This window comes from Eschrichtius robustus, chromosome 19, assembly GCF_028021215.1.
Source record: "Eschrichtius robustus isolate mEscRob2 chromosome 19, mEscRob2.pri, whole genome shotgun sequence".
In the NCBI taxonomy this organism is placed as follows: domain Eukaryota; kingdom Metazoa; phylum Chordata; class Mammalia; order Artiodactyla; family Eschrichtiidae; genus Eschrichtius; species Eschrichtius robustus.
In genome coordinates this window covers 20317625-20335684 of record NC_090842.1, presented here as the reverse complement: position 1 = coordinate 20335684, position 18060 = coordinate 20317625, and the positions used below count along the sequence as shown (strand labels likewise).

The 18060-nt window shown below is 45.7% G+C and overlaps 1 protein-coding gene across 1 annotated transcript in view; it reads right to left on the bottom strand.

The window, feature by feature from the left end:
- Positions 1-370: 370 nt before the first annotated feature.
- CMTM4 (CKLF like MARVEL transmembrane domain containing 4) overlaps positions 371-18060 on the bottom strand; it is a 61422-nt gene continuing 43732 nt past the window's right edge. The window contains exons 2-4 of the mRNA XM_068529411.1: positions 9567-9743; positions 2224-2322; positions 371-1151 (exon numbers count right to left, since the gene is read on the bottom strand). Coding sequence (XP_068385512.1) covers positions 987-1151; positions 2224-2322; positions 9567-9743 — 441 coding nt within the window. The 3' untranslated portion in view covers positions 371-986. The remainder of the gene's footprint in view (positions 1152-2223; positions 2323-9566; positions 9744-18060) is intronic.

Sequence of the window (18060 nt, the reverse complement as noted above, 5' to 3'; positions counted from 1 at the left end):
TCTTCTCAGGCATTTGAAAATCAGTGCACACCCCTAAAATAGAGGTGTGTCCCCACCTGTGGTCCATGATGCCAGCAAATGGGCAAGGGTTCGGGCTGGGGGAACGGACTGTATTTCTTTCGTGGCTTTTACCTGGGAAGGTAAAATGACAGAAAATCTGCAGTCCAGCCTCAAAGTATTCAGGAAAGGGAGGAAACTGGAAAAAAGATGGTCCCCACATTCAGGGAGGTGATTCATTTGAGGAAGCATCAAGGGATTTCTCAGCAGGGTAGGAAACAAATGGTGACCCTCCCACAGGTCAGCAGTGCCGCGGCGCCGTGCCAAGAGGATGCCAGCTTTTCCCACCCCCCACCCCCCCGCAAACCCCAGACCCAGCGAAAAGCTCCGCCAGCACACCCACCGCCAAGACCCTCGGTGTCTCATGTGGCTTTCCAGGCTTGTGCTGGTGTCTCGATGCCCCAGGCGTGGAAAACAACGGGGAGAGGGGGATCCTGGCAGCGAGACTAAAGCTGACATGGGGCAGCTATGGGAGCTGCCCAGGAATCACTGCTCACCGACTGTTCCAACCATGTACCTTCATTCCTTGATTCCAACCCCCCCCCCCTCCTAGCAGCCCCCATTTAATCCAAAGTCCTGACTTGTCACAAATACATATGACAGGGTGGCTCAGAGTCAGACGTGAAGCCTGTGCTCAGGGACAGTGAAGTGGACACGGCAGCCTGTGAGGCCAGCGGCTCCCAGGGCCACCAAACCGGAGGATCTGGGCACCTGTCCCGCCCACCTCTTTCTGAACAGCTGGGCACGGGGCTCCCTGCCTCAGGCACCCGCCACAAGGGCCACTGTGAAAACCCTTTCCCAAAATGAACTTTTACCGAGGAGGACAAAATTCAACTTAGTCACATGAAAATCTGACGTGATGAGGGACAGAAAAACTTGATTGAAAGGACGGGCACGAGGAGCAGAGGGAAGAGGACTCTGGCGCGTCCTCACGTGTCCAGGCGCTGGATCTCGGGCCGGCTGTCCACGTCTCTGGACTCCGTGCGGGCGCGGATGTAGTCACTGGCGCTCTGCTGGCGGAGGCTGACCCTCCACTTCTGCGCGGCCAGGAACGCGCTCACCGCGTGCGCCGCGGTTGCCAAGAAGCCGAATATCTACGAGACACAAACCCGGTTAGTCCACGGGCACGTCTGCCGTCTGCGGGGTCTCTGGGCAGCTTACAGTGAGCCGAGCTGCGGCAGCTCTCCCAGCTCTGACCCCAACACGCAGCCCCGCTGAATGTTCAGCTTGTCATGGCCAAGTTCATAGTCGTGTGACCCACAAAAAGGCAGCCTAAGGTCTCTTTCAAAGTATTCTGGATCTACAAGGAAACAGGTCACAGAAGTGCCTCTTTTACAGACCTTCACGACACTGGTCCTCGGGGGAAAATACAATGTAGATGAAACGCCGTGAGATGAAAAATCAGGGTCTTGCTGTGTGAGCCCCAAATCAAACCGCAAGACCTGACATTCCAAATCACAGCCCCCAGCCCCCACCTGCTATCCAGCTGCCGCTCACCCGGGCAGCTCTGGGTGGGCAGCTCCAGGGTGAGAAGCAGTGGAGTTTTAATGATAAGATAATGACTGATGAATCTACTGACTGATACCTTGGAGAGCTAACAGTTTAGCATTTTTAATAAACCTTTTAACCATCCCCCGCAATTACAAAAGTGCTACATATTCTTTGCAAATACAGAACAATAAGGAAATGCAGAGCACAGAGGGAGAAAGTCTTACATTGTCTGGCCCCGTCCTCCCCACCCCCACCCCGCATTCTGCAAGATTGCATCTGCCTCATTAACACCCCATCCCGGCAGGGAAGGCCCTTAAAAGCAACACCACTAACAGACATCCAGGGCTCCATTGGGAAGAGACTAAAGCAGAAGTTCTCAAACCTGAGTGTGCATCTGAGAGCTTGTTAAAACACATTTCTGATTCGGCAGCTCTGGGGGAGGCTGAGAAGGGCATTTCTAACACGCTCCCGGGTGATGCTGAGGCTGCTGTTCCGGGGACCACACTTTAAGAACCGCAGCACTGAAGGAACTGGGACCTCCGCTGGCCCAGTAACAGTATCACTAGCAAAGACAAAGCTGAAGGAGAAGGAGTAGGACACAGGCCAGGGGACCAGAGGAGCAAGTCACAGAAAGTGTACAAATCAGCCCTGTTTTAACCTGTTGAGTTCACTTACCACGGCAGCAATTTCTGCTCCGGTTTTGTGGTTTAAAGCAGCCAGTACAATGGAAGCAATAAAGAAAAAGAAAGTGCTGAGTCCAGTGTTGACCAAATCCTAAAGAATAAGATAAAATAAAATCACTTGAAAAGAACCATTTCATGCCTTGCCCTAAAAGCAACTGAAGAACTTTCTAAATAAAAAGCACAATACCCTGCCTCTCTGCTGGCTCCATATTTTAGTCTTGATGGCCCACAGGTATTGGTCACACAGAGGAAGGCAAAGAGGATAACAGTTAATGATGCTATTTGATAAATCACCACAGCAAAATCCACATTTTAACCAACCACGTCATGTTACCATTTCTTAATGACCTATTATGGAAACCAAACTGCTAACCCACAAGGACACGCACACTAATTACCCAAAACACATTCAAATCCTCTTGGCATGGAAAAGAATGGACTGAAACTGGTGAAATCCCCTCATTCATTTGTGACATGTCAAGCACACTGTTTTCAGACCTGGAGAACACACTTAGCCAGGCCTCATGCTTCTCTTTCTCATGCATGGTCTTTCAAGTCTCCATGCTGCTAAAGCCTAGAGGATTTTCCCCTAAGCTTCTTGCAAAGCAAATCAGGTTACAAATCCAACGCTTCGAACATTTAACTCCTGTCTTACTTGTCGAGAGGAACATAGCACAGTGATTAAGGGTCACAGACGGATGAGGGTCCTAACTGACCATGACTGTGGACAAGCCACTTTGCCACTCTGTGTCTTATATGGGCGCAGCCCCCCACCCCACCCCCCGGAGGTGCTTTAAGGATTGGGTGGAACAGCCCATGTGAAGAGCTGAGCATTGTGCCCGGCCCATGGGAAGGGTTCCCTGCACATCTATTGTTACTTCTGATATTACTACCTGGGCATTAGGCCCCCCACAAACTGGGCCATACCAGAGCGCCCCTGTGACCTCTACAGGGAAAGAGAATCCAGGCAAAATCCTCAACTGCTTAAGTGCCAGGTTGACTGTGCCATCAATACCAGGTGAGTCCTCCTGGCTGGGCTGGTTTCAGGGGCCATCTCCTCTTTAAAGATGGCAAAAGGCAGCATTCACATCATAACAGTCCTGAGCCTGTGCAGCGGGACCCTCCAGGCACACACACGCTCCTGGCCAGCGCTTCTGCACCGGCTCACAGAGAGCAGCAAAGTACTGACTACAAACTCTATTCAGAAATGTCTGCCAGCAGGGCAGTTTTCAGTGGTGACCAGTGTGAAGCCATGGCAAATTTTTCACAGATTCAAATCAGCAAGTGTTTAGTTACACCCAACTCTGGGTAAAGAAAAATATAGGGATATTATAGGGATAAAGAAAAATATAAAATGTACTTTCCAAACCAAAGACTATTCAGAAACAGGGAAAATGTTTTATGATAAAATGCTGAGGCTGAACATCAAACAAAACAGTATGTACATTAATGGTGACAATATAAAAATATAAATGTGGTAAAGGGCAAATAGGTACTAAAGACTTTGAACTTTATTTGTCTATGAATTCCACATTTGGAAATTCATCTTAAATATCATACTAGCACAAAAAGGTCTAAGCACAAGGATGTTCATCATACTATTTTAAACAGCAAAAAACTGAAGGCAAACAAAATGCTTAAGAATCAGGGATTTGTTGAATAAAATGGTATTTCCATAACAGAACACTATGCAGTCATTAAAAATAATGATATAGTTTTATATTTAACATGGAAGATACTCAAGATAGTTTAAATGGAAAAGCATGACTTTAATGGTTCCATTTTTCTGCACTCACATATCACAACGTACATGCACATGTGAAAGACAGTCTAGGGAAAATATTCTAGAAGATTACACCCACATATTACAAATGGTTACTCCTGGATGGGTGCTATCACATATGATTTTATAACAGCTTTATTGAGATATAATTCACCACAATCTAATTTTAGAACATTTTTAGCACCTCCAAAACAAACCTCATATTCATTAGCAGTTAATTCTCCATCCCTTCCCTTAATCCTAGGCAACTAACAATCTGCTTTCTGTCTCTATGGATTTGCCTATTCTGGACATTTCATATAAATAGAATTATTATATAATATGGGATCTTTTGGGACTGGCTTCTTCCACTTAGTATAATAGTTCTAAGGTCCACTCATATTGTAGTATATATCAGCACTTCATTCCTTTTCATTATGGAGTAATATTCCATTGTATAGATACACCACATCTTATTCTTTCACCAGTTTTTGGACATTTCAGTTGTTCCTGCTTTTCAGTTACTGTGAATAATGCTACTATGAACTTATAAGCTTTTATGTAGACATATGTTTTCATTTCTCTTGGGTCATCACATGATTTTATTTTTCCTTTATTATCTGTATCTTCCACTTTTTCTATAACAAACACTTACTACTTGCACAGTTTAAAAGGCTTAAAACTGGAATACTGCAAAAGTTAGTCAGCATCAATCTCTTGAGTTCCTTGGCCATGAAACAAAATCAAGGCTTGTAGATTCACCCTTCCCATTAGGGAGCAGACACAGGCATGCCTTCAGATGTGGATTTGGGGAGGGGTTGGGTTTAGTCAACACTGGTGCTTTTTGTTTTTGGTTTTTTTTTTAACGCTTTTAATGGGACATGCACTCATCAGTCACATGCTTCATGTCTGGCTGCAGTCACTCCCCCTCCCTGCAGTCTCACACCCAGCCACATTGCTTCCTATGGGGAGGGGCCCTAGAATACCCAAGGTTGCAGCCCCTTCTTAGGCCAGGAGATGAGGAGGAAGGGCACCCTCACACACACAGGCTTTCCGGTCTCTCCTTCATTAACACATCAGTAAGCACAGGTGGGAGCCCAAGTAACTCCAATAACTGATCAACGGGATCTGGCCCACAGATAGGTTTGACTTATACACTGTTCAAAACAGATTTGAACAAGCCAACATTTAAATATCAGAAGACTGCACATAAGAAACTTCTAAAAAAAACAAACAAAATCCATCTTTCAGCTGCTCTTGAAAAACTGTCCTGAAGTCCCATGAAGTAACACAATAGGCTGTGACTGAGTAGAACGACCTCTCCGTCTCCCAGACCCCTGGCCCATCTTCTCACTTGCCCATTTCCGCCACATGAGCAGCCCCGGGGGACCCTGAGTCTGTGACCCTGATCCAATCCTAGAGAATGGGCCATCCTACAACGTGCCCCACCCTTCCATACTCTGTGCCCAGCGAGCACCTGTTCGTCCCTCAAGGCTCAACTGGAATCTGGCGTTTTCTCTGAATTTCCCCGACTGACCTGCTCCAGGCCCCCTGCCCCGAGGAATCCGTTGTGTTCTCCCAGGCCTCACACCAAACGGGATCACACAGAGCACACATACCACAGGAGAGCAGCTGGCATCTACCTACCCTGCCCTTTCAGTTCCCAAAACCTGGCCCAAAGCAGGTGTTCAATACCACTGGGCTCTGTGGCTAGCTTGAGTCAGCCCTACACATGGACAAGAGAGGAAGTTTACAACCACTCGGAACATACAGTGCACTGACTTGTGCCCAGATGGCCCCAGTATCAAAGGGATGATCGGAGTACTGATGACAGGGGCAGCTACCATCTACAGAGAGCCCACTGTGCCAAGCATATAACTCCCAGTGTCTCACTGAGCCCTAACCTAATTACCATCCAAAATACCTATAATAAAGGGCCTTTAGAGATGAGGAAATTGAGCGCTAGAAAGGATGAGTTTGGCATAATGAAAAATATATATTTGGTCTTTGTCCCAGATTCCTTGGAATTTCCTGAGTGATAGGAGTGTCTTGTCATTCTTAACGAGGCCCTTTCAACTGTCCCTGAGTTTATGCTAATGAAGTGACTCTCAAGCCCCTAGATAGTTTCTGGATGGGGACTGGTTATCAGAAAAACCAGCCAGGTGATTAGAGGGTTGGAACTTTCAGCTCCACGGCCCCTGTGGGTGGGAGAGGGGCTGGAGATTGAGTTCAACCTCCAAATGGCCAAAGATTTTAATCAACCATGCCTACATAATGAAATCTCCATAAAAGCCTGAATGACGGGGTTCCACGTGCCGAGAGGGTGTTGCCCCCCAACTCCATGGGGACAGAGACTCCTCTGGACCCTGCCCTATGCATCTCTTCCTTTTGGCTACTCCTGCTTTGTATCCTTTAGAACAAGCCAGAAATCATAAATAAAGCACTTTTCCAAGTTCTTTAAGTTGTTCTAGTTGACATTAACACACTCTTTCTGACTGCATCAAATAATGCTTGTATAAAATATATACTTACAAGCTGATATTAACACACTCTTTCTGATTGCATCAAATAATGCTTGTATAAAATATATACTTTGCATTGTCCTCCTTATTTACCATTTTTCATGCATATGTGAGTCAACTTATCTCCTGAAATGAGCCGGTTTTCTAAATCTATACCAATCACACCCTACGTCACTCATCAGCTGGCTCTGTTGGGGTCAAGAATACTCCTACCACCTTGTCAGAGACACACACACACCCAAGGCCAACCCACTGTGATGATTCCAGCCGGATCAGCTCTGAGAACTCACTTTTGCTCCTGTCCCTGAGAACAGATGACCTGGGCTCCCATCAGTAAGTACCATCTCCTCGAGTCCATGTAACTTACATACTCTTTTGTTGGATAAGCAGACACCTTCACCCGCTCTAAAAGGGTGGAAATCCTACAAAGGATCCCAAAGGACAGAAAGTGTTCTCAAGTGACCACGTCACCACCTGGTCATCGGCCCTAGCCAACACCATCCGAAAGGAAAGGAGGGATGTTAACTTTCCAGTGAAAAAGATGCACTTCGATATAACCCCAGAAATGTGGTTGTCAACCAGTGAAAAGTCTTTCACGGTGAAAATAGAAAAATCAGGATTTAAGAAAGCTCAACAAATAGGTATTTCTGTAGATAAAGGCCAGTATGAATTAGTTAGAAATCTGAAGTATGAAGTCTTTTTTGCTGTTGTTATGGTGATCTGTGATCCTTTTTTAATTAATTAATTAACTAATTAATTATTTTTTTGGCTGCGCCACACAGCTTGTGGAATCTTAGTTCCCCAACCAGGGATTGAACCTGGGCTCATGGCAGTGAAAGCGCAGAGTCCTAACCACTGGACTGCCAGAGAATTCCCAGTGATCCTTTTTATTTAAAATTGAAATGTAGTTGATTTACAATATTATATTAGTTTCAGGTGTACAGTACAGTGACTCAGTCTTTTTGCAGATTACACTCCATTATAAATTATTATAAGCTAATGGCTATAATTGCCTATGTTATACAATATAGTGAAGTATAAAGTCTTCTAACAGATTTATGGCTGCCAAATAAGTAGGTAAGACAGAATTAAGGGAGTGAAGTCCAAGCTGCTGGAAGTTTACAGGAGAATGATGTGGCTGACAGACACCAAGGGCCTCTGACTCACACAGTAAGGTTAATATTTCTCATACTGGCAGCACCCACTGCTTTGGAGCCTTTATATACACTGCCTCATTTCATTCTTAAAACAGCCCTGTAAGAAAAATATTATCATCTCAACTTGGGGCTCTAAGTGACTTGCCCAGGGTCATACACAGCTCTTAAGATCCACCTTGGACTTGAATGCAGACAGGTCAGCCTAACTTAAAGCCAGTGGGGTTTTTTGTTGTTGTTTTTTTTTTTGGCTGCATCGGGTCTTAGTTGCGGCATGCGGGCTCTTCGTTGTGGTGCGTGGGCTTCTCTCTAGTTGAGACACGTGGGCTTAGTTGCCCCGCAGCATGTGGGATATTAGTTCCCCGACCAGGGATCAAACCCGCGTCCCCTGCACTGGAAGGCGGATTCTTAACCACTGGACCACTAGGGAAGTCCTGCCCCTGGGTCTTAACCATCCTAGCAGCTGCTTCTTTGTCAAACAGGATCTCCAGCATGGTTTCATTCACAGCCCGGTCCAGCCCCTCCCTCAGAAAGTATTTATTGTGGCCTTAGAAACTCCCGGGGACCTGGGTCTCCAATGTACCTTGCCCCACGACAATGACCTTGCCCCCATGGAGCCTGCTTGTTAGTTGGGGGAGGTTTGTGAGGTTCTCTTGCGCTACCTGTTCATTACACTATCAATTTAGATCACAACTCTGTAAGCATTTTCTTATGGATAACACAGACTTCATCTGAAAAAGAGCTGAGACATTAAAATCTGTCACCAAAAACTGACAAAATGCCTCCAGTATCTTGAGGTTTTAGAGCTTTTTTCTTAGTTTTCAGTGCCGGGACAAAACCATCTGAGTTTGCAACTGACAACTTTTCTAGTCCAATTCTCTTTTTATTTTTCCTCCTAAGAGAGTCTGAACACCACAGAGAGCACTCTGTCAGGAAGACCATCTCCTCTTGGTCCCCCACATGAACACCATGGGAGTGGCCCCACCAGGCAAGGTGACCAGCCCAGGCCTCCTCCTCCTGGGCTCCTGCACTCGGGCCACACTTTCCACGGTGCTGCATACACCCAGCACCGGCCGCCAAGAGAGGAGCCTGCATGAGGGCAGGTGGTCTCAGAGCCCCCCCACCCACCCCCAGGCACAGAAGGAGAGGCAGCTGATAGCGCTTGCCTGTGTCTCCCTAACTGGTTCCCTGTGAGCTCCTGCACGTGTTTATCTGCAAAGAAATATCAAGAAAACCGAGGGCTGTGAAGTGCCCTTTTCCGTTTGGCACAGTAAGGACAAGTTACACAAGCCCAGGAAAAGGGGCCTGGGAGTGACCAGCCCTGAGATGCCTATGCCGATCAGAAGGTAAGGCTGTCAAACAGAGTTAAGACCCCCAAACCACAGAGGGAAGAGGACACGTTTCCTCAAGACTCTCTGATCAAACCAGCAAACCGTCTGGGACCTCCCAGCTGCTTTGAATTTAATAATATTCCTAGGTTTCACAAGTTAATGGCAATTTCATTCATATTTTCAATTCTTCCTGAATCAATACTTTTGCAAACAGCTTTTGGGTCCAGTGTGAAAAATATGCAAACGTATTAATTCCATGTTCTCTTTCCCATATTCTATAAATATCAACATTACCAATCTTCTCAGAGGACCCCAAAATCGAAATGACATCTTTAAAGAGGTCAGAATAACTGTTACGTTTCTCTCATTAGTGAAGATTCCATTAATTTTGTAGTCATTTGATTCAACCCAGTAAGGAGGTTTAAAATTTCACAGTTGCATTACAATGGAATATTTAAGTATCAAAATGAACTGGAACCAAACATGCCATGGACTGCTTCCTACTTTCCCTGGGAGCCGTGCAGCACCCGATCCTTTCCTAATCTGAGAGCGTGACTTCTACTCACTGTCAGGTTCCAGTTGATCTGGGGGATCCTCATGTGAAGGTTGAGACTGAACAGAATCAGCAAGACTCCAGTCACCACAAACGCACTGCAGCTCACAAACTCAAAAAAGTAGAGGCCTTCACACGGGGAGCACTCCATGATGGTCTCTATGCAGATGAACGCGATCAGGGCCAAAATCTGGGAAGAAAATCACAAACACACATGTACGTGTACGTTCAGCACACATCTGTGGACACACGTGTCTGCCGCGTTTAAATAAAACTCCACCACCGCCGCCACATACAGCCCCAGAGTTTTTCCCCTGGGGACGGCAGTATCACGGTCAGGAATGTGACCTGATCCAATTCTTACCTAAGAACAGGTATAGGGGCCTTAATGAAAGGGTCAGATTCCTCACGTGAACAACCAAACCCCACCACAGGACACTGACACCAGGCTGGTGCCGTGCAGCTCCTCGTGAGGAAGCAGACAGGAACGTGCCCGCAATGGTTTTAGTCTGCCTCTGCCACGAGTAAGTGGACACTGCCCACACACGCTTCTCATGTATAGTCCCCACCACAAGGATGCCAAACATCAAGAGAGCAGGGTCCTGGTGGTGTCCATTTCATGGCATCTGCAACTACCTTGCTGGTCCAGCTGAGGTCACACAGGCTGACTGAGACCCTTGATGGCTTTAGGAGAAGGATTTTCATAACCCCCTTCCCCCATTTAGAAGTCCCACCCCAAAATAAGGCCCACCTAATTAATTCATGAGCCATGCTTTTAAAAAGTTTATCATTGGACTTGATAATAAAGAGACAGCCTGGCAGTTTATAAAAACATTTTAAATCTACAAACAATAGAATCAATTTCTTTCTGAAGGACCAAAGTAACACTCTAGCAGTATGTCCCAAGCGACGAGAGATCATGAAGGCAAACAGGTATCAATGGAAATCACCAGGTCAACTTTCAAAGGGAGATTTCAGGAACAGGAGGCGGCAGAGGGGCTGAGTTAATGGCCCTGTGATCAAGGAAAAGTCAGGTGGCCTTACACCTAAAACCAGACCAGTCTTGGGCTCCTGGCCTGTACCCCACTTCCGCAACTAAGCGCCTCGCCGCCCACTACCTGTCAAGCCTGTGCCAGAGCTTCCAGGCCGCCCCCCCCAAAAGTCAAGGAAGCACAGGCAGGCAGCTCTGTGGTTCCAGATTGGTCCTTAGAACCAGCAACGTCAGCATCACCAGGGAGCTTGTTAGAAATGCAGAATCTCTGCCTCCCCTCCTCGACCTCCAGAGCCACAGTCTGCTTTTTGGACAACATCCCTAGATGACTGAAGTGTGGGAAGCATCGGAGGCACAGGCTGCTCTGGGGCCCTTCTCCACCTCCAGGAGTCCCACTCATGCCTTTCAGTGCTGCGCTCAGCTCACATCTTCCCCACGCCCTCCCTGATTGCACCTCTCCCCGCCAGACGTGACTGATCCCAGCCTCTCCCAGGAAAGCTTGCAGGTCTGTGGTTGCGTTCCATCTATCACACTTGCCACCATGGATCTCTCTGCCTCCTGAGCTCTTTGAGGGCAGGGACCAGTCCATCTCCCTCCACTCCCAAGGCAACAAGCTCACTAACCTGCACAAAGCCAGCGAAGGGGGGCCCGGGGAGCCTCTTCAAACCCACCCCAACAATTCCTGACGGACTTGTCAGTTTCCACATGAAAGGAAGGGAGGCTCTGCTTTTTCCATGCCTTTCTAACAATATGGGGTCTTTCCATATTTCCATTCTAAGTCAACACGTAACAAATATGGGCCTTACGGCACACTTTGTGCTTCTCCTAATGGCTCTCCTTATAATTCTCTACAGAACCAGACACTTTCATTCTCAATCTGAATTACATGCCTGACTTGCAATCAATTCACAAAGAAAGAGTTCATATAAGGGAAACTCCTAAAAAAATTTTTCTTTCTTTTTTTTTTTTTACCCCTGTAACTGGACCTAGTAATCTTGGGCAAGAAATAACACACATCAGTATAGAGTTACAAATGTCTCTGGTATGCTAACTTCAACCGTATTTGTGTGGGAAGGTAACATCTACATTCTTAAATATTTAAATAAAAATGGTTTCAAGAATATGCAAATCCAATAGGCAGTTCAATACAGAAGACAGACAAAATTACCTGCTCTCTAGCTCATATGCTAATGAAGGAGTTTTTAAAAAGTAGATTAAAAATATAGCATGTTAGACAGTGATAAATACAAAGAAGAAAAATCAAAGCAGGGGAGGAGAATGAAATGTAAGCAGGCAAGGGTGTTCAAAATTTTAGGCAGAGTGACCACGGAAGGTCTCTCTAAGAAGGTTCTAGATTTATTACAAAGGACATTAAAGTATACGATTGAAGAGCCAGATGAAGAGATACACAGGGCAAGGTCCAGAAGGGTCTCAAACACAGGAACTTCCGTCCCCCTGGAGTTTGGAGTGCACCCCCCGCCCCCCATCACCTGGATGCGTTTTTGGTTCACCAACCTGGAAGATCAATCCTCGAGTTCAAGATTTTTTATAGAGCTTAATCTGGAGCCCCTCCCCTTTTCAGAGGTCAGTGGCTAAGGTTGAAAGTTCCAACCCTCTCATCACCTGGTTGGTTCCCCTGGCAACCAGCCCCCATCCTTAGGAGCTTTCCAAAAGTCATCTCATTAACACAAACTCAGGTGTGGCTGGAAGGGATCTGTTAAGAATATCAAAATTAGGGGACTTGCCTGGTCGCACAGTGGTTAAGAATCTGCCTGCCGGGCTTCCCTGGTGGCGCAGCGGTTAAGAATCTGCCTGCCAATGCAGGGGACACGGGTTCAATCCCAGGTCCAGGAAGATCCACATGCTGCGGAGCAACTAAGCCCGTGCACCACGACTACTGAGCCTGCGCTCTAGAGCCCAGGAGACACAACTACTGAGCCCGTGCGCCTAGAGCCCATGCTCTGCAACAAGAGAAGCCCCTGCTCGCCACAACTAGAGAAAGCCCACATGCAGCAACAAAGACCCAATGCAGCCAAAAATTAAAAAAAAAAAAAAAAGAATATCAATATCAAACACCTCTTATCACTTAGGAAATTCCAAGGGTTTTAAGAGCTCTGTGCCAGAAATGGAATGAAGACCAAATATATATTTCATTATTATAAACCACAATATCACAAGTATTCCCATGTGTAAAGATACAGATACATAAATACGTACATATGCACAACTATATACATACAATAATTTAATCAATCCCCCACTGATAGGTAATTAGGTGGTTTGTAATACTCTAATAAGCTGTACACTTTTTATAAAACTTATTATATTGAAGTATAGTTGACAATGTACTGATCTCTACTGTATGGCAAAGTGATTCAGATACATATATTTCCCTGTGCTAAACAGTAGAACCTTGTTGTTTACCCATCCTATATATAATAGTTTGCATCTACTAATCCCAAACTCCCAATCCATCCCTCCCCTATCCCCCCCCACCCCCTTGGCAACCACAAGTCTGTTCTCTATGTCTGTGAGTCTGTTTCTGTTTCACAGATAAGTTTACTTGTGTCACATTTTAGATTCCACATGTAAGTGTCAAAGAGTGTTCTGCCTATGTTTTCCTCTAAGAGTTTTATAGTGTCCAGTCTTACATTTAGGTCTCTAATCCATTTTGAGTTTATTTTTGTGTATGGTGTTAGGGAGTGTTCTAATTTCATTCTTTTACATGTAGCTGTTCAGTTTTCCCAGCACCACTTATTGAAGAGACTGTCTTTTCTCCATTGTATATTCTTGCCCCCTTTGTCATAGATGAATTGACCATAAGTTCTAGTAAGCAGTATACTTTTTATGTGCCTGCGCTTTGGCACAGCAAATCAAATTTCTTCCAGCATGTTGAAATCTAACAATCACTGCTGAAGCAAAACGTATCAATTGGCCAATAAGAAAATAGGGACTGGGGGAATTCCCTGGTGGTCCAGTGGTTAGGACTCCATGCTCTCACTGCTGAGGGCCTGGGTTCAATCCCTGGTTGGGGAACTAAGATCCCACAAGCCACGTGGTACGGAGAAGGAAGGAAGGAAGGAAGGAAGGAAGGAAGGAAGGAAGGAAGGAAGGAAGGAAAGAAGGAAGGAGGGAGGGAGGGAGGGAGGGAGGGAGGGAGAAATAGGGACTCAAGAGTTATACTGGAAGCCAACAACTTCAAAGCGCCTAAAGAATCAAAAGTAATTCAACTTATAACAATTCTGAAGTACACAAATACACATGGAAAATTGTACAGAGATGTTCAAAAAGATGTAAATAAGGAATAGCTATTGCAGTTGCTAATCGGGAGATCACGGGTGCGCCCTTGAAGAGAGCCCTTTCCGTGTAGCATCTACCAACTGACCAGGAGCAAATATTTGCACAGTTGATAAGTAAACTGATATTAAAACGGTGTCAGATTTCCACAACTATGGCTAATTATGATTGGCAACGTCAAAAAGTGGGGGGTGGGGGGGACACAGCTGGCTGATTAAGGTAACATAAAACTTAAAAAAAATTCATAAACCCCGTTACCAGTGGTGGGAGTGAAAACCATCAGGACTCTTCTGAAGGGCTGTGTTAATAACAGCATGGTTCACAGTACATCCCGTTCTCCTCCCTCAGGGCACACTGTAGGGTTGGAGATTTGTGCTTAGTTTCCTGGGGCGGATTTACTCTCAAGATGATGAAGCTTATGCTCCAACATCCCATCCATCACAACTCCTTTTCCCAGGTGGTGATGGAGTAACAGTGGGCGTTTTGGGGATTCAGCTAACTGGAAGTTTGTTTTTTTTTTTTTAGGATTTTTAAAAAATTATTATTTATTTTTCGGCTGTGTCGGGTCTTAGTTGCGGCACGTGGGCTCCTCGTTGAGGCAGGCAGGAGCTTTCATTGCGGCACACGGGCTTCTCTCCCGTTGTGGCGTGCGAATTTTCTCTTCTCTAGTCGTGGCACACAGGTCCAGGGCGTGTGGGCTCTGTAGTCGCGGCGCGCAGGTTCCGCAGTGCATGGCCTCTGTATTTGCAGAACACGGGCTCTGGTTGAGGCACCAGAGCTCAGTAGTTGCAGCACACGGGCTTAGTTGCCCCGAGACATGTGGGGTCTTAGTCCCCGACCAGGGATCAAACCCATGTCCCCTGCATTGTAAGGCGGATTCTTTACCACTGGACCACCAGGAAAGCCCCGGCTAATTGGAAGCTGAGTGAGAGAGACGGTGAATTTGGGTTTGGTGGTCGCTTTCATGTACGGCTATTGTAGCCTTCCCTCTGATCTGACATCATGAGGAAGAAAAAGGCGCTAAAATTCACAAGATCAATGTGCCTGACAGCGCCAAACTAAAAGTGTGGGTGGTGAAGGGGGAACGGGGTTTGAAACATATGGAGCCAGAAGTTAGCATTCTTTAGAAGGAGAATTCTTCAGATCATCAAATGCCTAAAACAGCAAGTGGACAATTCTGTTTTCACTGGTGCCTAAATGGAAGTTGTGCCCTATCAGGAATATATCCAATAATGCAGAGTATGCAATTATAAACACACTATATACCTTTCCTCCCTTTTTGGTGGGAATCACATGAAATAGAATCTATCATTATTCTGGGGTTCGGGGAATTCCCTGGTGGTCCAGTGGTTAGGACTCTGCAATCTCACTGCCGAGGAACTGAGTTCAATCCCTGGTTGGGGAACTTAGATCCCACAAGCCATGCGATGCGGCCAAAAGAAAAAAAAAAAAAAAAAAACACACACATTAAAATAAGAAATTCCAGCAGTGGTACTATAAAGAGCAAGTACATATATGTGGGAGATTATTATAATTTATGCATCCCCGTGTATCAGATCACATCATAAAGTATCTGACAAATCTTGAACTGATAAAGTCTGACAGTCCCAAATAAAATGGCACACAAAGTTGCCTCCAATGAATGGAAACAGCCTGAAGAAACAAATGTTCCAACGACAACCTCCTACACACATTCACCAATAAGTTGACGTCCGCAGTGTAAGAGGATACTGATCGTGTAATGATGCTGTGCAATACAATGGAGTGGCAAACTACAACGTGCATTGTTCTGGGTACCCCTAAATTTCAGATCGGTTTTGTCTACTTTTTCAGAATTAACTGATCATACTAAAATTCAAATACCGTCGATCTTAGTGGAGGCCAAAAGTAAAAACAGAAAGAAAACACTTTAAGAATTTGTAATTTTGTAGGCTTCTCATTCTTAAATAGTCATTATTGCACCCAGTTTTATATTTTTAATTTCATATCTTTTTCCTTAGAGTGGGTCTCCAAAGTCATATGAGTCTCAAGCCTCTCAAAACCTGGCTCTGCTTCTGACTTTGGGCGATCAAAGGTGAGTGGATAAGTTATCTGTTACTTCTGGCAGCGGTCTTCAGGAACTGTGAGCAGTTTCACCACGCTCCCTCCCCCGCCAGCCGGCAGTGCTCCTGGTGGGGGTGGCCTCTGAGTAAGGCTGATGGGCAGCCAGCTCCCAACTGACCTGAGATGAGTGTGTAACACAGGGGAGAAGGAAACCTCCCTCGGGTTAAGTCATGGAGATTTTAGGTTTGTTTGTTACTTCGGCATAATCCAGCTCATGCCGACTAGGGAGGGCACCTGGGCATAATGTTAAATTTACACAACACGTCCTGGGTATTTAGTACAAAACTGCAAATTTTTACAGGATGAATATGTTACCACACCACTCACTCTTAAAGACACCCGATCCAAATGGTTTTACAGACCAATTCTTAACAGACTGTCAAGGTAAAGATACTGCCTATGTTATTTATAAATTTATTTATTTTTGGCTGCATTGGGTCTCTGTTGCTGCACGCAGGCTTTCTCTAGTTGCGGTGAGCGGGGGCTACTCTTTGTTGTGGTGCACGGGCTTCTCATTGCGGTGGCTTCTCTTGTTGTGGAGCACGGACTCTAGGCGCATGGGCTTCAGTAGTTGTGGCTCACGGGCTCAGTAGTTGTGGAACGCGGGCTCTAGAACACAGGCTCAGTAGTTGTGGCGCACGGGCTTAGTTGCTCCGCGGCATGTGGGATCTTTCCGGACCAGGGCTCGAACCCGTGTCCCCTGCATTGGCAGGCAGATTCTCAACCACTGCGCCACCAGGGAAGCCCAGTCCCATTTCTTTATCAGAAGAGTTCATCATCTCCAAGGCCTCCCTGACCTCAGACCATCCTGTTTCCTGGCCACCACTGCACTTTTAGCGCAGGGAGAGGGCACATAAGAAACAGGGCAGCCTTCTATATATATAAAGTAGATAAACAACAAGGATGTGCTGTTTAACACAGGGAACTATAGTCAGTATCTTATAATAACCTATAATGGAAAAGAATCTGAAAAAGAATATATATACATTATCTGAACCACTTTGCTGTATACCTGAAACTAACACAATACTCTTCGCTTAATTTAAAATAAATAATTCACACTGTATTTATTTCAGTAAAAAAAAAAACAAAAACAAAAAACAGTGTCGCTTTTTCCAACTTCTGAAATACTGTCCATTGGTTTTTTTGTTGTTGTTGTTCTCACTTATAAATAAATCAAACTGTATCTCAGTTAAAAAAAAAAATTTAAATATAAATTTCTTTTAACAAAAAAGAAAGGAAAAGAAAAAGGGCAGCCTTACTCTCACCAATGGGATGGCAAGGACCCTCCCCCCATGCCTCCCAAGTGAACAGTACTGTCCTGAGTATCTATGAAGGCATCTTGGAAGATTAGACAAAATCCTAACCTCCCTTGATCACCAGTTTATCAAAGGATTTAATGAAGTTCATTTTAAAATACACCTGCAAGCAAAAATCACAGCATTTAAAAACAATTTTCAGGGGACTTCCCTGGTGGCGCAGTGGTTAAGAATCCACCTGCCAATGCAGGGGACATGGGCTCAAGCCCTGCTCCAGGAAGACCCCACATGCCACGGAGCAACTAAGCCCGTGAGCCACAACTACTGAGCCTGCGCTCTAGAGCCCACGAGCCACAACTACTGAGCCTGCGTGCCACAACTACTGAAGCCCACGCGCCTAGAGCCCGTGCTCCGCAACAAGAGAAGCCACCGCAATGAGAAGCCCACGCACCACAACAAAGAGTAGCCCCCGCTGGCCGCAACTAGAGAAAGCCCGTGCGCAGCAACAAAGACCCCAAAACAGCCAAAAATAAATAAATACATAAATTGGGGGGAAATAAATAAATTAAATTAAAATAAAAACAATTTTCAGGAGTCTTAAAAACCACCATGTGCAAAAATGACTCTCCATTTGAAGATGTCTGTCACAACGTGAATCTGTGGTGGCTCCTATGTAGCCAGACAACTTCTTCAGTGACCCTGACAGCTCGGTGGCACCTGGGGGATTGCTGTGCTCAAAGTCTCTGTTCCAACCCAGCCAACACACCCCATGATACACGCACAGACAGGTAACTAACCAGGTACCAGGGGCTCAGGGAGGGGTTGAGGTTTGGAAGGCAGAGGGTCACTGAGGGTTT